Here is a 20,528-nt window from a genome sequence, read left to right as displayed (position 1 = left end):
GGCACTTGTGAACAGGAACAATCAGGACTGAGAGCCACAAATTGTTACAGTTTTGGTTAAAGGACAGATTGCATAGCCAGATTCAGTCTGCTTCTCTCCTGGCAACTCAGTACACAACAGAGTGGATTGAAGGATGACAGGTGAAGAGGAAATAGAAGGAGCTGCTCCTGCCTCTACCTATTTATTTTCCTAAGAGTTGTCTTCAACTACTACCCACAATCCCTCAGAATCAAGCAAGCTAGGGCTAATCTAAGGAGCTACATACAGGTGAAGAAAGTACCAGTCTCTGCCCTGACAGCTACCAACTGAAGGATATCAGGGAAGCTCAAGTATTGTCTACAAAGTGGAAACTGTAATTTGTTTACTTCATAGGACTTTATACAGCTCACAGGACACACCGTGTGTGTGCTGCACAGCAAAGCTCAAATGGTGAAGGCTTGCATATAATAATATAAAAGAAGTATGGATGCCCATCCAGCCTTGCAGGAGGAATGAAAAGCACCTATCAGCATAGGGAATGGAGTAGGGTGTACCTATACCATCCCAGGTAGAGAGCTCAGCCTCCTCTGGAGACACCCATTGCCCTGAGGTGGGAGAGGCTTCTGCAGCTCTGTCTTGCTGCCATAGGCTGTGGCTGAGGAAGCTCTGGCATGTGAGTGGGGGTTGGGGGTAGGGGTGGGGGTGGGGGTGGAGATAGAGTTGTAGAAAGGTCTGCAGTGATTACACCATGAACAGCTCTCAAATACTAAGAGAGTATTTCCTACATTTACCAGCCCAGGGGTGGTACAACGCTCAATAGGCTGGGCCCTCCCCCATCAATTGCTAACTGAGACAAATAACTTACAGTTAGATCTCAGAGAGGCAGTTCCTCAACTGAAGCTCCTTTCTCTGCGATGACTCCAGCTTGTGTCAAGTTGACACACAAAACTAGCCAAAACAGAAGTCAAACCCATATACAGCCTCATAGCCTGTTCTCTTAGCCTATGTTCTCCTAGCATAGATTCTGTATCCATATGTGAGTACTGTTGACCTGAGGATGGGTCCCTGACTCCCAGCCACCCAACCTAGGCATTGCTTAACACCTAGAAAGGAGGCACCTAAGATGGACATGTTCCCAAGTGAGCTTGGTATGAGTCACAGCAGCCAGCAGAACAGACTACATCTGGATCATCTGTCCCCATGGAACAAGGTGAGATTCATAGCTTCTGAAACTTCTGAAATTATTGGTAACCATTTTTCCCCTTCATGGCCACAAATGGTGTGTGACAGAAACATCCAGCCAATGTGACTCTGCTATTCAGTACTGATGGCCCCAGGAGACTCTATTCCAGTTTTATCTTTCAGTTCAAAGAAGAGTCTTGCTCTTCACTCAATCTTTGACAAGACTGAGCTTTCAATCTTATCCCATGTCCTAGAATTCAAAGAACGGACTTATGTTAAATAAACAAGCACTCCTTTAGCAAAAACTGCATTTTAATTGACTACTGAATCAGCCTTTGGTAATGTTTTAGAATCAAGTTCCATGATTTCTTGTGACAATTATCATCTGCTATTCATATCAATTTTGAAAATTTTTATTAAGGTATCTTTGAAAGTGGTAACAAGGGGCTAGAGGGATGGCTCAGTGGTTAAGAGCACTGATTGCTCTTCTGAAGGTCCTGAGTTCAATTCCCAGCAACCACATGGTGGCTCACAACCATCTGTAACAAGATCTGGCGCCCTCTTTTGGAGTGTCTGAAGACAGCTACAGTGTACTTACATATAATAAATAAATAAATCTTTAAAAAAAAAAAGGAAAGAAAGAAAGTGGTAACAAAATTATCCATTTCAAAGCAATTACTGTTTTACCTAAGTGGTCATATTTTATAACAACAATTTATTTTTTATAGTTTTGTTTAACGTTTAATGTTAATTTGAGCTGCACCCTAATTAACGCCAACTCTGACTAAACTGGCTGTGGTAAACAGAACCAGTTTTGAAGAGGAGAGCTATAAGAGGCTGCCAGAGGTGAAGTACACACAGGAGAGTCTCCACATGCAGGGCCCAGCCAGATCCTGATGCTATCAGCTGGATACACAGCTGTGCTTGACAGAGACACAGAGAATCAAACCACCTTAAGCCAGCAGCTTCTGGCTGTGAAATAACCCTGGCTTGAGTCTGTCTTGGGCTTATGGTCTCTAAGGCATATAGCACTTAAAGCTATCACTACAGCTAAGAACTAAGGGGTGAGCTGTAAGAGCGCGTGTCTCCTTCTAACTATTCCCTTCCCAGGCCACAGCAACCATTGAGTGTGTTGAGCCTACTCTTGGAAGGCAGTTGGAGGATGCCTAAGAGGAGCCTCCTCCCAGAGCAGCACTGTTGTGGATTGGTTCTAATTCTACCTGTATTAGTCTGGCTCCCAAAATTACATAGGAACCTGAATGTCTGCACATAGGACGCTGAGGGTCCCTGTCCCCAGTTAGCTTTGATTTGAAAGTTGCCAGTAGCCAATGGCTGGGCAGAGAGACAGAGGCAGGACTTTAGGATTCACAGGCAAGGAGACCAAAAAAGGAAGTAGATGCAGGCTTGAGAGCTGTATAAGAGAGCTTTTACAATTATGGAAGAGCCTGGAAAATTTGGCCCAACCCTCCCGCCCCCCACTTTAGTAAATAATAATTCAGGAATATCGGAGGGGGGGGGGGAGTTAGCAATGTGGAAGTTTATGCCCAAGCATTAAACTGATTGAGGCATATTAAATATAAGGCTGTGTGTGTGTGTGTGTGTGTGTGTGTGTGTGTGTGTGTCTTTCATTCAAGAACCTACAACATTGGAGCAGTAGTGAGGAACTACACCTACTGCTGCCACCAATGCCTGGGAGATTAAAGCAGATTAACCAACTACCACTACATAGCATGGCTTCTGAAGTTACCCAGAGAGGTGCTGGAGAGCCCACTGCTACTGTCGACTGTTGCTTCTTTCAGTTCTAACAATAAACTTCAGGTGAGAATTGTCTAACTAGTCTCATATCAATCATAAATCAACTGACCTTCCTCAAAACTGAAGCCAGAGGGCTGGCAAGATAGTCAGTGGACAAAGATGTTTGCTGCCAACCTCTACAACCTGCATTTGTTCCCTGGGACCCACTTGGTGGAAGAGAAGCAGCTCTCAGTTTTCCTCTGATCTACATGACCACTGTGCATATCTGCTTACCCATCACACATATACTCACACATGCACACACACAGAAAATAGTCTAAGATTTAAAAAAAAATCAGAACCTGGTATTGGATGTAGTGTTAATTCTAATACTCTGGAGGCAGGGGCAAATGGATCTCTGAGTTTGAGGCCAGCCTGGTCTATGAATTTCAGGACAGCAAGGCTGCATAGTGAAACCCTACTTTATTATTATTACATCATTATTATTATTATTATTATTATTATTATTATTACCAAGTGTGGTGGTACATACCTTTAATCTAGCACTCAGAGGCAGGGGCAGGAAGATCTCTGAGTTCAAAGCCAGCCTGGTCTACAGAGTGAGTTCCAAGCAGTGAAGACTACACAGAGAAACCTTGAATGAAAAATAAAAATATAAATATATGTACATATAGTAAAGTTTGATGTAATTTAATTTAAAAAATTGTAGCCTGGAGCTACTCATAGTGCATAAACATGCAACTCCAGCACTGGAAAAGCCAAGACTAAAGAGAACTGAGAGTTCAAAGCCAGTCCACATAAAGAGACTAATGTGGCCGGGCAGTGGTGGTGCACGCCTTTAAACCCAGCACTTGGAAGGCAGAGGCAGGTAGATTTCTGAGTTGGAGGCCAGCCTGGTTTACAGAGTGAGTTCCAGGACAGTCCGAGCTATACAGAGAACCTGTCTTGAAAAACCAAAATGACAGAGAGAGAGAGAGAGAGAGAGAGAGAGAGAGAGAGAAGAGAGAGAGAAGAGAGAGAGAGACTGACTAATGCAAAAACAAAACTAAGGGGCTGGTGAGATGGCTCAGCGGTTAATAGTGCCGACTGCTCTTCCAAAGGTCCTGAGTTCAAATCCCAGCAACCACATGGTGGCTCACGACCATCCATAACAAAATCTGATACTGTCTTCTGGAGTGTCTAAAGACAGCTACAAGTGTACTTACATATAATAAGTAAATAAATATTTTTTAAAACAAAAAAAAACAAAACAAAACAAAAGTCCCCTCAGCCAGTTGACTTCCTGTGTTGCTCTGACTCTGAGACTCACTTTGTGGGGGTCAGAGGTTATCTGCTGCATCCCTCCCTGATCTTGCATTTTTGATAGGGAGCAAAGGCATCACATGAGGGGTGATGACTTTTCTTTCAGATAGAACTAGGGTTGGGATATTTTGGGGTTCTCTCATTTTATTCTACAACTCAACAATTTATTGAGAGTCAGGGATACAAGGTGGCACACACTTGGCTCACACTAGACAATCCAGAAAGGAAGGTCTGAAAACCAGGAGTAAAGAGACTCCCATCTACCTCAACAACCCTATTCCTTAGGCTGTTTACTGTACTGTCAAAAATGGAATGTTCAGCGCAGTTTCCCCGAAGTAAGTTTGCCAGTTTTCTGTCTTATACTGAGGTTCGCCGGGTCATGGTGCCAGCCTGACTGAGAAGAGGACGCTCCCGGGAAACGAATGAGGAACCACCTCCTCCTGCTGTTCAAGTACAGGGGCCTGGTGCGCAAAGGGAAGAAAAGCAAAAGATGAAAATGGCTAAATTTAAGATCCATTCAGCCACTGCCTCTGACTGCAGTGACATCCTGAGACTGATCAAGGAACTGGCTAAATATGAATACATAGAAGATCAAGTCATTTTAACTGAGAAAGATCTCCTAGAGGATGGTTTTGGAGAACACCACTTCTACCACTGCCTGGTTGCAGAAGTGCCTAAAGAGCACTGGAACCCTGAAGGACATAGCATTGTTGGGTTCAGCATGTACTATTTTACCTGTGACCCATGGATTGGCAAGTTACTGTATCTTGAAGACTTCTTCGTGATGAGTGATTACAGAGGCTTTGGTATAGGATCAGAAATTTTGAAGAATCTAAGCCAGGTTGCCATGAAGTGTCGCTGCAACAGTATGCACTTCTTGGTAGCAGAATGGAATGAACCATCTATCATCAACTTCTACAAAAGAAGAGGTGCTTCGGATCTGTCCAGTGAAGAGGGATAGAGGCTCTTCAAGATTGACAAAGAGTACTTGCTAAAAATGGCAGCAGAGGAGTGAGGCGTGCCAGTGTAGACAATGACAACCTCCATTGTGCTTTAGAATAATTCTCAGCTTCCCTTGCTTTCTATCTTGTGTGTAGTGAAATAATAGATCAAGCACCCATTCCAAAGCTTTATTACCAGTGACGTTGTTGCATGTTTGAAATTCAGTCTGTTTAAAGTGGCAGTCATGTATGTGGTTTGGAGGCAGAATTCTTGAACATCTTTTGATGAAGAACAAGGTGGTATGATCTTACTATATAAGAAAAACAAAACTTCATTCTTGTGAGTCATTTAAATGTGTACAATGTACACACTGGTACTTAGAGTTTCTGTTTTGATTCTTTTTTTAAAAATAAACTACTCTTTGATTAAAGAAAAAGAAAAGAATGGAATGTTCAGGGGCTGGAGAGGTGGCTCAGTGGTTAAGAGTTCAATTCCCAGCAACGACATGGTAGCTCACGACCATCTGAAATGTGATCTGATGCCCTCTTCTGGTGTGTCTGAAGACAACTACAGTGTACTTATTATATAAATAAAATTAATATATCTTCAAAAAAAAGAATGGAATGTTCAGAGAAGTATAATTCTGGGCCAGACAGTCCCACTAAGCACTTCCTAAATCATGCTGAAATGGGATTTTTGGCATGAGAAGATAAATGCCATCCTGTCCCTACGGCTAAAGGCTACCTCCAGCAGCTCTGTGTGTACTGGTTAGGGCCAAGGTAGTGAGAGCTCAGCAAGTGACCAGATTATCTTAGGTAGACAGGCATGGAAATACTGGTGGGTTTTACTTTTTGCTATTAACCGGGAAAACACAAATCACTATTAGTCATGAGTGTGTGAGAACAGAATGACCCTCTATCATTTACCACTGTCTTTGGGACTCCTTTTATGTGCCACCTATAGGGTCATAATGGCTAAGTGGTGACTCTTGGATGCAAACCTCCGACTCTTCAGGAAAACTATGAAGGGGATGGGTCATCCTCAATTTTAACCTCAAGTAGCTTGAACATAATCAAGGCAAACCAACTTACTTCTGTATGTATGCATGCATGCGTGCAAGCATTTATGTGTATGCACACAAATTTGAACATACTGTGTGTTCCTTTGTGTGAACAAATATGTGAGTGCATGTGTTCACATGTGCATTATGTGCACATGTATGTATGGGGGGTGCAAATGCCTATCTGTGAGCATATGTTTATGTATGCATGTTTGTGTGGGAATGTGTGTGAAACTCAATGTGCATGCATGCATTTCTGTGAGTATGCATATGTGAATACAGGTATTACTGTGCTCCCACATGTGTGATCATGCTTGTATGCATCTTGTATGCAAGAGATGATCTGTGTGGTCCTGCTTTCTGTTGAGGCGCCCTCTTATGACCCCTGAAACTGTTGCCTCATATAATGACTGAGCAGAGTCTTTTTTTTTCTCTGTGATCCTCTGTGATTTCTCAGATTCTCGGTGTAGAAATAAAAATTATCACTAAGACAAAAAAAGTACATGAGGCATATGGGAATTTCTCACATTTTATTTGTGGCTAAATACCAGGTTTGGAGGCTAAGCACACGTACTATTCTGTCAGAGAAATAAAATGCAGACCCCAGCATCCATGTTAGTAAGCCTTCCATCACTTTCAGCCGCAGTTCCAGATCTGATCCCTGTGGGCACCCCTTTGTCTCTGCCTCTTTCTCCTCTCTCTCTCTCTCTCTCTCTCTCTCTCTCTCTCTCTCTCTCTCTCACACACACACACACACACACACACACACACACACACACACATTTTTTTTTAAAGTGAGGCCAAGTACTTGAGGCCAGACCAAGCAAAAGAAAACCCCACTTCAAAGTTTCCATCCAGAGCTAGAACCAGTGAGATGCTCAGTGGTTAAAGACTCTTGCCACACAAACCTTGCACCCTTATCTCGAGCCACAGAACACACAAGAAGGCAGAGGGATAGAACATAACCCACAAGGTCATCCCTTTGACAGTTCTATGTGTAGTGTGACATGAGTATACCCCATAAGCACACCAGATACTAGACATACACAATATTAAATAACCAATGTTAAGTTGGGATGCTTGAAGTTGGAGACACAGAGGATAGATACACTGATAGCAGTGACAGCAGCATGCCCTGAGCACAATCAGTGCCTTGTATCTTTGTTGTTTTTGTTTTGTTTTGTTTTGTTTTCAATATATGGCTTCTCTGTGGAACCTTGGCTGTCCTGAAACTCACTCTGTAGATCAGACTGGCTTTAACTTATAGATATCCACCTGCCTCTGCCCCTCCCCCTACCAAGTACTGAGAGTAAAGGCTTACACTTCCTTGTATCTTAGGCTGCAGTAACAACAGGCCCCAAACTTGGAGGTTACCCCTAGTCTCTCAAAGCTCTAACTCTAGTGGCAGGTCTCAGAGAGTTCCAGGCGGCCTGGCTCCTGCCACAAACTCACATTCTGCTGCTGTCTTCATGTAGCTGTCTGTGTGTCTCAATTCCTGCCCTCTTCTCTTACACCTAGCAACCTAGCACTACAGTGTCCACCTTAAAGCAAACAAAAGCCTCATCTAGATGTTTGTCTGTCTGCAAAGCCTTGACTCCCCATACCCATAGGGTCACATCCAGGAGCCCAACAGCCAGGATGAGCAGTTTCCCAAGGGCCATTTTTTTTTCCCAGTTTTTCGAGACAGGGTTTCTCTGTATAGCCCTGGCTGTCCTGCAACTCACTTTGTAGACCAGGCTGGCCTCGAACTCAGAAATCCGCCTGCCTCTGCCTCCAGAGTGCTGGGATTAAAGGCGTGAGCCACCACGCCCGGCTCCAAGGGCCATTTTTAATCTGTGCAGAAACCAGAACACCTCAGGGAGGGGCAGAGACGGCATTTTATATATATATATATATATATATATATATATATATATTCCTGCCTATTCTTATCTGGGGTGGTCCTCACCTAAACAATGCTCTTATTCACCTGGCTTCATTCTTACCTCCCAAATCTGTGGGGTCTGATGGGAAGGTGTGAAGCATACAGCAGCACAAACAGGATGCAGAAAGGATGCAGAAGCAGGCTGCCCTTCCTCTCCACAGCTTACACATCCAGGGCTGCTTTCTGGTCCCAGGAATGAAGGACAGAGAAGGAAACCTCTACATGGAGTCCCATGCTTCAGAGCCAGCCATGCCTTCCTAAGTCAATGGGCTCAAAGGGAGAACCCAGGCTCTGTGACCTGTCAATTCAGCCTGCTGCATACCTACACACAGTGCCTTCTCCAGGAAGGAAGTCATCCCAAGATCTCTAGTCCCCAGCAGGGCACCTGCAGGTGCTGGGAACATAACTGTGACTAGACTTTATGGAAAGCCCCAATTTAAAACAACATAGACTGTGTCCGGGCCAGGAGAATTAGCTAAGTTGAATCCCAGGCTGCCTGCTGCCAACCCCAATATGAATGATACAATGTGCTTCCAAAAAAAAAAAAAAAAACACACACACACAAATAGTACAGGGCTGGGATATATTGGGTAACCTCCATACCTGTCTGTGGACCCCACAGACTTCACTGTCATCTTGGAGTACATGTCCTTCCTCTCTTCCACTGTCGCCAGCCAGAAGCCTAAAACTCCCTACATAGCTCCAGCCTTGATACCCAGTAAACAGAAGCTAAAGAGCTCCATAACACATACCCACATTCTAAAGACCTTGTGTGTGAAGGCCATCCTGTGGTGAAGGCAAGCCCGCCTCCCATAGACAGACCCAGACCAGCCAAAAACCAGGATGCCACTTTAGCCCATCGGCCCAAACCTACGCATCTGACTCCACAAGTCAAAGTCGATTTCTCAGCACCAGGAAGACTCATTGTCCAATGTCACCATCAAGACCCCATGTTACTGTGCAATGGCTAACCCATCAGAGAAACAGTCATTATATCATAAAAGCCAAATTCTGCTTGTCTATATACATTGTGGGACAGCAAAATCCCATTGACAAAAGGAGAGCTATGAAGCTGGCCGCTCCAAGGCCCAGGAGCATGGCTGACCATCTGGAGCCCCTTACCAATCAAAGAAGCTATAAGATCCAGGTAAAGCCTGAGTATGGCTCCCTAGAGCAAACCATGTAGTGAACATGGAACTAAGTCAGCGGACAGGAAGAGCAGCTAGCCCAGGCTTACACGCTGTACTGGGCTGGACTATGCCCCAAAGTCTGCTACTTTAAGCCCTAGTCCCAGAGTATGACAATCAGGAAATAACAGATCAAGACAGACAACTCAGAGGGACATTAGGGAATAATGCTATCTACATTATTATATCTCTATATTATATCTCAGGATGAACCGGCCCTGAACTTGGACTCACCCTCTTGCACATGAGAAATAAGTCTGTGATCTGAATCCCACTACAATGGCCTCATAGTATGTTCTCTCCTTTAAGTCTCAATAGCTACAGACTTAAAATGATACATTTTGTGCTATGCATACTTTATTAGGAAGATTGCCTTTCTAAGATTTATTATATTATATATATATATAATAAGATTTATTATATTATATATATATATATATATATATACACACACACACACACACACACACACACACACACACACACACACACATTTACAGTACATACACACACACACTTTTTTTTTTCTTTTACAGGGTTTCACTGCATAGCCCTGGACATCCTAGAACTCTGCCTCCCCGATGCTGGGATTAAAGGCGCATGCTAACACTGTCCAGCTTATTTGTTTATATTGTATGTGTGTGACTTGCCTACATACATGTCTGCCAAAGTTCCAGTGGAGGAGACGGCATTGGATCCCTTGGAACTGGAGTTACAAACGATTCGAGCTACCATGTACGGGTTAAGACTTGAACCTGGGTCCTCTGAAGAACAACCAGTGCTATTAACCACCCTGAAATCATATTTTAAAATTATTTAGTTGGGTATCAGTGGCGCACCCCTTTAATCCCAGCACTCGGGAGGCAGAGGCAGGCAGATTTCTGAGTTCGAGGCCAGCCTGGACTACAGAGTGAGTTCCAGGACAGCCAGAGCTACATAGAGAATCTTTGTCTCAGAAAACTAAATTTTTAAAAATACTTGTTTTGGAATTTTTTTTATTTGTTTGGTTTTTTTTTTTTTTATTCTTTAATTTTTGGGGGTTTTTATGAGACAGGGTTTCTCTGTTTAGCCCTGGCTGTCCTGGCACTCACTTTGTAGACCAGGCTGGCCTTGAACTCAGAAATCCGCCTGCCTCTGCCTCCCAAGTGCTGGGATTAAAGGCGTGCGTCACCACTGCCCGGCTGGGTTTTCTGTTTTTGACAGTGTTTCTGTGCAGCTCCGGCTGTCCTGGAACTCACTCTGCACACGGCAACGTTTTTAAATAGGTGATAAAGGGACCCCACCTTTGCTGTCTTAGTGACTGCCTTAGGTTCCCAGAATTCTCCTAAGGAAGATCATCTAGCTGGCTGTGGCTGTTGTAAGGTTTGCAGGTGTGTAGCCTATATCCCTGAGAATCCATCACAGCCCAAGCTATTTGAGAAAGACATTTAAGGCAAAGACAGGCACACAGACAGTCAGACAGTCTTTATTTAGTTGTTGGATTTTTTTGTTTTGGAGAGGGGTGAGTGACAGGGTGAGGCAGGGACAGAGTTTCTCTGTGTAGCCTTGGCTGTCCTGGAACTCAGGATGACCTCCAACTCTGTACTGGGATTAAAGGCATGGGCCACTACCACCCAGCTTCTGTGGTTTTTACTTGGCTCATAAGAAAAAGGGATGAGATGAACAGGGGCTAAGTGCAGCAGAGCAAACCTACACAGATCCCACCCATTACAGAGGGACACAGCAGGGCTAGGACTGGCTTCACCTTGTTATAAGTACATGGCAGACCTCTGGGTTTCCCTGGGGCATATCCTTTCGTCACAACTGTAACCTCAGTTCCTTCTCACTCCCACTCCTCCACTTTCCAAAGTCCCCCAGTCACCTAGACACAGAAGCCATGTACAGTAAAGCCTTCCTGGTCCCCAGGCTTTCTACAATGTTCAGCCAAAGCCCAGACTCAGACCTCCTGCCTCAGCCTGTCATCTGTTCTCCACCTATGGACGAGAAGTGTTCTGACTTTTTACTTTTAAGGGTGGCCAGGGTCCTGTGAGTGGAGGGCTTGGCTCTTCCAAGTGCTGCCGGGTACCCAGCTCAGCTGGCAAGCCATTGATTGTTGCCTAGGAGCTACCCACCACTGACTGGCAGCCCTGGGTTTAAGAGGCAACATAGTGATGGAGAAGTACCCTTTACTGAGATGGAGAGCATGAAATACTGTCAGGCACTCCTAAGGAAGGCTATGCCACCCACCTGCCTAGAGAAAGAAAGCTCCATGGCACTACCAAGACAGCATAGAGAGACCATTGTCAGAGCCCCAGGCACTCCTCTCAATCTTGGACCACTGGAGATGCACATAGCTTGTTCACATGGAGCCTACCACATATTTGACAGCCTCTTAAGCCCCACTATCTTCATCATGGCTCTCAGATAGGGTGGCACCACACTAGGCAAGTCAGTTGACAGGGACATGTCGGGCAGCAGTTTTTTTATAGACCAAGAATCACCTTTGGACATTCTCAGTGGTATCTCTAAGGGCAGAATAACAGAGACAGAAAATATTGATAAGTGGTGGGAGCTGTTCCAGACCAAGATCTGAGGATACCAGATGGTCCCAAATGCCAAGTAGAATCTACTACAGTGAAGACCCTTAAGGAGGGATGCTGGAACTAATTTGGAAGTCGATGGGATAAATTAGATCACCTCCCAAATGAGTAACAAAGTAAAACCTTGTTTAATTCATATATTGCAACTTTTCTTCTTCTGGGGGATGGGGAGTATACAGGCAGGGTGTGTCTTACTGCATAGCTCTCACTGGCCTAGAAATATATGTAGACCAAGCTAATCTCAAATTCAGATTTTCAGCCTACCTCTGCCTCCCAAGTACTAGTATTAAAGGCATGTGTTACGATGTGGGACTACAACTGCACTGATCTCTCCAGGTCCCCCCCCCACCCCAGCCCCATTGGGTATTCCACACCCAGAGTTCCACCTTTCATCTCACATGTGAAAGATCACAAAGATACGTGTGCACCAGCACCTTGTCACTGGAGATGCACAGGAGTTTACTTACCCCTATCCTATACTCATTGCCCCTCTGGCAGGATCCTGCACCTGTCACATCAGGAGGCAGTCAGTAATCAGCCTGGCCTGGCTAGCATTCTGCAAACTACTGAACACATAGGGCTGACTGCATGATGCGCCAGACCACGTATGGACCAGCAGCCCTGGCTTTTCTGTGTCTCCTCATCTAAGCACTAGCCTAGGTGCGCACGGCAAGCCCTCAATAGACACTGGTCATTCCTGCTAGCTATCATGTTGAGCAGCGCTCCCCTTGGACCTAAGTTCATCTGGAATGCCAGGCTACCTGAAGACATGCCAAGACTCAGGGTTAGGGTTAGTGTTAGGGTTAAGAGTCAAGGGTAGTCTACTGGCTACACACCTGTGACAGGCCTTAGTTGCTATGGCTGAATAGTAGTGACTCTGTCCTTAAAACCTCTGTTGACCATGACATCAACAGCTAGAGTGGGGTCTGAGTGTCCGAGGAGCCTCTTCTGAAGCGGCCTCTCACACATGCATCCGAATACCTTGCTCTTCAGTACGGCATTCTTGGGCAGGACACTACTGCCACACACTATTGTCATACTCAGGAGGAGGAGCCTCTCCAAGTTCCCAGCATAGTCACTCAGGCTGCTAGTCCAAAAAGCCACACTCACTGGATGACAACTGACCTCTATATGGGACACCAACACATTTCCCCCACCCCCTAAAGTGTCACTTTATCTTCCATAATTGAAAATGTAGGGGCTGGTGAGTTGGCTCAGTGGGTCAAAATGCCACCAAGTCTGACCACCTAAAATGGGCACCCAGAACACACAAGGTAGGTAGGAGAGGATCAACTCCCACAAACTGTCCTCTGACTTCTACCCATGCACCAGAGCACACCCTTGCACATACACACACAAAAATAAATGTATAAAACTGTATTTAAAAAAACAATACAAGACCTGCTTTTATTTTTCATAGTAACAGTGCAACTTACAGACAGGGAATGACCACAAGAGAGCTGGACTCAGTGACGTTTACATTTTATTTACGTCAGTAGCACTAAAATACATTCCTCCTTGAGGGTCACATTTTCACAACACACATTAACACCAATCCATACTCCATAAGTGCCCACACCACCTCCCACCAAAACCAAGCAAACTCAGCAAACACTTTGTGGTCACTTCCTCAAAACCCGGGTGGGTCCTGTCCCGGCTCCTAGCTACGGCAGTGCCCAGAACTCACAACGCTTCCCTTCCCCTTTCCACACCGCGGACCCATCTCAAGCTCACCAACACTGTTCATCGTGTGCTCATTGCCAAGGGGACAAAGTTCGAACAATAGATCCTCATGGCCAAAAGGAAGTGACACTGCCAAGAGACACGTGCAGCCCAGAAGTGAGGTGGCATCAGAATTCCCTGGTGCTCGATGTAAACCACAGGTTAGGTGACAGCGCGGCATGGACTATGGGGTCGAAGCTTGTGAAGGGGCCCTTATGAGCTTCTTGCTTCCTAGCTGATTATTCTGCACGCGCCTCTGTGTGCTGTGTGTTTGTGTTAATAGCCAGTAGCACACTGACCTATCATTACTAGAAATGGTATTGCTAAGCAAAACCTTTTGACTGAAAAAGGACAAATATTTCTCCAAGAAGAAAAGATGAGGTTTCCCAAAAACTAAACTATATTTGGTGTCAATTTTTGACCACCTGGAGAAGATTAAAAGTTGAACAATAAATAAGGAAAGACTCTATCTGAAGTGACTCCTGATAGCCTTAAGTGTTGCCAGAGTACCCTGAATCAAAAGCATCCTGACGCCCATGGCTCAAGGCACAGCTTACTTTACCTCTAAGTTCCGCTGTACTTAAAACTGCGCACTGTACCACCGCCAGGAGGTAGTCTATCATCAACACATACCTAGCTCCCTACTGGACCCTATGGACTCCTACAACTACAAATACCTCAGAGCTCAAAGCAGGGCTTGGGCTGCTGAAAAGAATGAGGCAGACCCTTACAACTCGAGGAAAAAGCTATGGATTTAGTGCTGGGAAAAATCAGAGTTACAAGGCTCAGGCTGTGTCACAAACTTATACCAGCTACCCGGGATTGTTGCCTCTGTCTCCAACACCCTTGGATCCTACCGATCCGTGGGCACACGTCCATAATCCTGCTAAGCCAAGTGACCCTGGGCGACATTTAAAGGATGCCGCTGCCATGCACATGCGCAACACACACACACACACATACACACACACACACAGTGGCTGCCGCGGCTGCCGCCAAGTCCAGCCTAATGGTTCCCTTTGGTCGACTTCTTCTTCTTCAAGTCCTCTTTCTGCTTCTGCTTCTTCCTCTTGCCACCTTCTTTGAGCCCTAAGGAAACATGGCTTATGAAACACTGCACACCAGCAACTGCATCCCCGTGAGATGGGTCACTCACTAGACACTTCCCCGTGCACAAAGCAACAGAACAGTCATTTATGGTGTTCATATCAAAAAGAAAACATGAACTGTTTGGAATAGCATGCTAAAAACTTTCCATATTGCTCCCAGAATGTCACCACCACACAGGGAAGTGTGCAACCCACAGCAAACATCCTACATTTACCCAGCAGCCCAGCCACAGAACCATCTCTGTAGAACAGGCTCCTCAGAGGCCCTACCAAGGCCCTACCTGCAAAATGTACAACCCTGTCACCTACGCAGCCAAGTCAGACACCCACCACAGCTGCCTTCTGAAATGGCAAGTCCATTCTCTCTGGCAGCCCATTTTCTATCTTGAAAAAAAGCCTCTCTAATTTTTCCTGTCATTAAAGCTAACAGATACATGACCTTACCAACCAAGGCCACAGTAAGACTGACAGAGGCTCAGCTCTGGATACTGCCAATAAGCTGATGGGCTTTGCCTTCAGGCCTACAGAAGCTCAGACTCTGGCCACATGCAGTAGGTGGGATGTGGGTCTGGTGCTGAACAAGAGCCACAAAAGAGACCTCAGAACCCCAGCTTCTATACGTGCCCACAGATACCTCAAATTCCCATGGTGAGATCCACCAAAACCTCAACACATGAATTAGTTGCGGGGGTGGGGGAGGGCGGTGAGGAAGGCAGGCCAGCAGCAGGCTTAGATGCAGGCTCTAGCTTTGGGAATGACAAGCCATGCTCTGTGAAAAGGGCAACACTCCACAGCACTACTAGGCAGGGTCAAGTTGAGCAAGAAAGAGGAGGAAAGAAATGTTTGTTTTATTCATGACTCTTCTCATGTTGAATAATTTCTTTTTAATGACTGCGTTGTATGTGGAATCCACAAACAAATGCAAAATGCCACTAATCCCTTTACCAAATGCAGCTCCCTCTTCAGAACAAACTTTAAGGCCACAGAATAGCCTGCAAAAAAATTTTAAAAAGGGGGCAGGGGGGGGGGGGGCCCGGGCTACATATCCTGAACTCATGGCTCAGCAATAAAGAGCTTACCAAGCATGTAGGCAGTCCACAGCACGCACGCACGCACGCACGCACGCACGCACGCACGCACGCAAACACACAGAGCCAGCAACTCAAACTGCATTTAGTTCTCGCCTCATCACCAACACAATATGGAGCATGGCTATGCTGGCTGACCACAGTCCAACTCCTGACAACCCCTGGTGGCTTAAATTGCACAGTAAATCCTTTTCTAGGAAGGGACCTCAGTGAGAATGGTTTTTAGCTAAGAAACTCCACTTGCTGATGGCAAGGAGCCAGGCTGCACCTAGACTGTACCCATCAGCTCCACAGCTGACAGACACTGGGAGCTACAACTGGGATGGCTTGCACCAAAACTGGCCCAAGACTTGTCAATCCAACCAAAACCAATAATAATAGCAAAGCTCCTGAAGGCTGCACTGGGTGAAGTGTGGGAAGCCCGGGACATCTTAGGTCTTCAACAGTGGCTCTCAGAATTTTAAGGTCTGTCTGGACTTGGTCCCCCTGATCCCAACAGCAGACGGCCAGACTTTGCAAAGGCTTCTGTGTTAGCCAGAGGAGGACAGTAGCTTGCTGTACAGAGCAAGGCATGCTGCCCAGGTCACAGTTTTGTTGTGGAAACTGAAACCACTTTTGTGTGGTAGCTGTTTCTAATGTCCCTCCCAACGGGCCTCTGTTTTCACTTAATTAAGCCAAACCCTTGTGTAGCTCAGGTGGCAGTTTGGAGAACCCCACTTCAAAACGGGACACCATCTCTGAGAGAGAAGGTAAGTGAAGGGTTATATCTTCTTTCCTATAGGAAAGCATGGCTCTGTAACTTACAACATGGGGAGTTGTTTTGTTGTAAACAAAAAGGGAGTAAAAGGGACAAAGCAGAGAAGCTGCCAGTTACGCCCAGAGCCATGCTGGCAGTGCTGCTGACTCCAGGCTCAGGACACAGGGAGACCACCTCACGCACGGCTTTTCCAGCCTCTCATGCGAGATTTCTACCAGGGTCCACAAGCTCACTACTACACACTTGTACACACGCATGCACACCTAGAGTCTAGATCTGCACTGGCAGAACAACAAAGTGAAAGCACTTTGCTGCTCTTACTAATAAATCCTGTCTCCAGATTGGCCTTGGCTGATCACCTTTGGCTTAAGGGACACGGCCAGGGCCTAGAGAACGGCCATGTGCTGCAGTCACACTTCCTGTCCAGATCCTGCTGTGGGAGCCCTACGCACCTATAAACAAGCTCTGCAGTCAGGCCTGTCCCTATATACCTTCTAGTTACCAGAAGATTAATGGCATGGCATCTCCTAGGCCAGGCTCCAGCACCTTTACAACGGAACAAGAGTTGGGGGAGGTCACCAAACTCTACAAGGCTGCTCTATTCTGTTTCACTCAGCACCGAGACAGTGTCCATGGGAGGTGTCCACAGCCACTGAGGCACAAGCAGCTCCCCAGGGCAGTCAGGGAAGCACCTGCCACTCAGCTGCATAGCGCTCAGTCACCAATCTGGTTTTGCTGGCATCTCTCCACAGCAAGGTAACTAAGCTGGCTACCCAAAATTCTAGTAATGCCACTATGTTTGCTTCTGCTTATAGAACCCTAAAGGACACCTGCTTCATCCTTCTCTGAGGAGAACCAGAGGGGCTTGAGGTCTTGACTTTAATACTAACTTCTGAAAAACAAAGGAATAGACCTTTGCCCTGTTTCCTGCTTGGAGCACTTTGCAACACAATGTGACATAGACCACCAAAACATAGCACTGTAGTTTGGCCTAGGGAGCTGTATAGCCACAGGCACAAACTCTCGCTTCTAGACAATAAAACAACATTCATACAGGGCTGGGGCCTGACTAGAAAGTTCAATGTGTACACGCTGACCACCTCACAGAATGTTCTATGAGGAGTACTCCTAGAGATACACAAGCTACCTGCTGAGGATAGAGTCAGATGGTGAACAATCCCACCATGAGCACAGAGGGAGGAGCCAGGCCTCCGCCTCCGCCTACACCTCCACCTCCACCTGTGGCTCAACTGAGATAACTCTACCGGGTGCATGGCTGGAGCTTTCTGTCTGGAGAGTGAAGTTAATAAGTGTGCAAGTGGTCTTGTGGCAAGTCAGGTTAAGTGACAGATCCCAAACAGATCAGTTATAGACCAGAACTGTCTATAGAGACAGAAGCAGTACCTAGCAATTCCCTAGCAGTCAACCTAACCCAGACAATATACTCCATACACATCAGAATACTGGGACCCCTGTTTTAATCATGGGGTTGGCTTTGAGCCACGCAGCTAGGCCATACATAGAGCAGCTGTGGGAGGTGAGCTGGACACAGGTATCCTCTCTGTCCCTTCTTGGCAGGCCTGGCACCTACCCTCAGCTCCCCATGCCCCCTCAGGTCAGAATGCAGCAACACAGGCCCGACTCCTGTGTTTGCTGTCCTGGACCTGGGGGCAAAACACTTTGGGGGTGTTCCACACCATCTCCCTTCTGCACACCTGCTGAGGTCATAGGGGCATCCCAGTTGCCAGGAACCCGCTGCCTGTCCTGCTCGTCATCTTCCCAGTTGCTTTTAGACCCAAGTTTGGCCGTTGGGGCAGGCCTGGGTGGCTTCTGTGGGCGGGTGCTGACAGAAGGGGCCGGAGTCTGGGCTGGAGCTGGGGCTGGAGTTGGGGCTGGAGTTGGGGCTGGAGTTGGGGCCAGGGGCCGGGCCTGGGAGGGGACCCGGACTGGTGCTGGGGCCGGGCCAGGGGCCAGAGCTGGTGTGGGTTGGCCTCTCCGCTGGCATTCTTCTGCAAGGGCGTTCTCGTCGGCCACACCTGAAAACACAGCACACCAGGGAGAGCTGTGAGCCTCAGCCCTCCCTTGGGAGCAAGAGGCTTCACACACCTTCATTCCCAAAAGATGGCTCCATCTCTAGAGCCACCATACATTTATAAAAGAAGAAACTATCCATTCCCTCCACTGCATTACTGGGCCTGAACATTCTCTTCCCACATTGGGAATGAAAACAATCCCAGAGAAATCTACTCTCTCTCTGCTGTATTATCGTCAGGCAAATTCTCAGTTGAACAATCAAGAAATAGGCCTGGCAGATACCACTTAACATGCTTCCTGCCAACCCAACAATTCGGCCCTGCAAAGAGGTCAAGCACGTTCATAGGCCAGCAACCAAGGAAGCATCACCTCTAAAAGCAAGCACAAAGTGGTTTAGGAGGACTGCAGAAGCCTCAGGCACTCACTCTGCCCTCCATCCCTATGGTGGTAGAGCCAGGCCCCAGGTACTCTCCCAGAAATTTCCCAGCCAGGCAGCTCATCACATTTATCTTTGACAAAACTGAAACAAGGTTTTACACACTAGACGGATACTGAAAATAAAACAAGAAAGCAACAAAGGGTTAACTTCTATTCCCCGTAACCGAGTAACAGTGCTGTTACCATTTATACCAGGCATAAAACTGGAGGCAGTGACTCTCCATTCTAGGCCTCAGTTTACCAAGAGGATAAACCTGCAACCACCAATTGCAGCCTAGGTGTCAACTCAGACAGAGACATGCAAGAGCTGCCTTTCTTTGGTAGTAAAGCAAGAAAGGTGCAGCTGCCCCACATGCAGGTTCCTCTTTCATCCCTGGGAGGTACATGCTCAGGGCAACGTGGTAAGTATTTTAAATCAGCCCTCATCTGGACATTTTCCGTGGACCCAAGTCCTGCAGGAGCCAGACCTGTGGAGAAGCCTGGTAGGTAACAACAGAACCTGCCAGAATCTTAACGGGGTAATGGTGGCACGCACTTCCCTTTAATCTTAGCACTCAAGAAGCAGAGGCAGGCCAACCTGGTCACAAAGTAAGTTCCAGGAAAGCTGGCCAGTCACTCCAACACTCTGAAAGGAAGCCCAGACAGACTCCAAGCCAGACTACTCTCTGCTGAACAGACAACCATGCCTGTAAATTCCCTGCAGGCATGGTCATCCGTGCTGTAATCTCAACACTGACAGTGTGCTGGAATGACTACGCACTGGAGGCCACTCTGGACTACGTAGCAAAACCTTATCAAAAAGCAAACAGGCAAGCCGGGCGTGGTGGCGCACGCCTTTAATCCCAGCACTCGGGAGGCAGAGGCAGGTGGATCTCTGAGTTCGAGGCCAGCCTGGTCTACAAAGTGAGTTCCAGGACAGCCAGGGCTATACAGAGAAACCCTGTCTCAAAAAACCAAAAAAAAAAAAAAAAAAAAAAAAAAAGCAAACAGGCCAGGCATGGTGGCAGCTGCCTTTAATCCCAACACTCAGGAGGTAGAAGCAGGCAGGTCTCCATGAGTTCAAGGCCACCCTGGTCTACAAATGCAAGACAGGACAGCCAGGGCTTGTTACACAGAAAAACCCTGTCTCAAAGAGGGAAGGAAAAAAAAAAAAAAAACAGTAAAACAGTTCTAAGCCAGCCTGGAACTACATAATTTGAAGCTATATAACAACCCCCATATTTCATCACGGTAAGGGAAGGGGGGGGAAGGAGTGCTGAGGAGAAAGGTAGGGTTAAGCACTACTGTAACTTGTGAAGGAAACCCTTTTTTTTTTTTTAAATGTGTGACACCTGCTGCCAAACCTTTATCCTTTATTTTGGGGACATCGTGCTGAGTCTCCAGACAGCAGCCTCTTGCTCATCTTCTTACTTACCTCAGTGCCAAGACAGATATCCTCAGGTCTATGCAGAACCAGTTCCCATCCAGCCA

The 20,528-nt window shown here is 46.5% G+C and overlaps 1 protein-coding gene and 1 pseudogene across 3 annotated transcripts in view; one reads left to right on the top strand and one right to left on the bottom strand.

Annotated features, from left to right (window-relative positions):
* Gm5552 (predicted gene 5552) lies at positions 4,538–5,590 on the top strand (annotated as a pseudogene).
* The window catches only part of Dnajb6 (DnaJ heat shock protein family (Hsp40) member B6), a 50,581-nt gene continuing 43,326 nt past the window's right edge, over positions 13,274–20,528 (bottom strand). The window contains exons 9-10 of one of the 3 annotated variants that reach the window (NM_001037940.4): positions 18,302–18,622; positions 13,274–14,721 (exon numbers count right to left, since the gene is read on the bottom strand). In NM_001037940.4, coding sequence (NP_001033029.1) covers positions 14,639–14,721; positions 18,302–18,622 — 404 coding nt within the window. In that variant the 3' untranslated portion in view covers positions 13,274–14,638. Of the gene's footprint in view, positions 14,722–18,047; positions 18,623–20,528 lie in introns of those variants that run through there. The other 2 variants (NM_001359198.1, NM_001378835.1) reach the window with 2 other exon arrangements.

This window comes from Mus musculus, chromosome 5 (assembly GCF_000001635.26).
Source record: "Mus musculus strain C57BL/6J chromosome 5, GRCm38.p6 C57BL/6J".
NCBI classification, from domain to species: Eukaryota; Metazoa; Chordata; class Mammalia; order Rodentia; family Muridae; genus Mus; species Mus musculus.
Note: the sequence above shows the minus strand (reverse complement) of the source record. Positions and strands in the feature narration are given on the sequence as shown.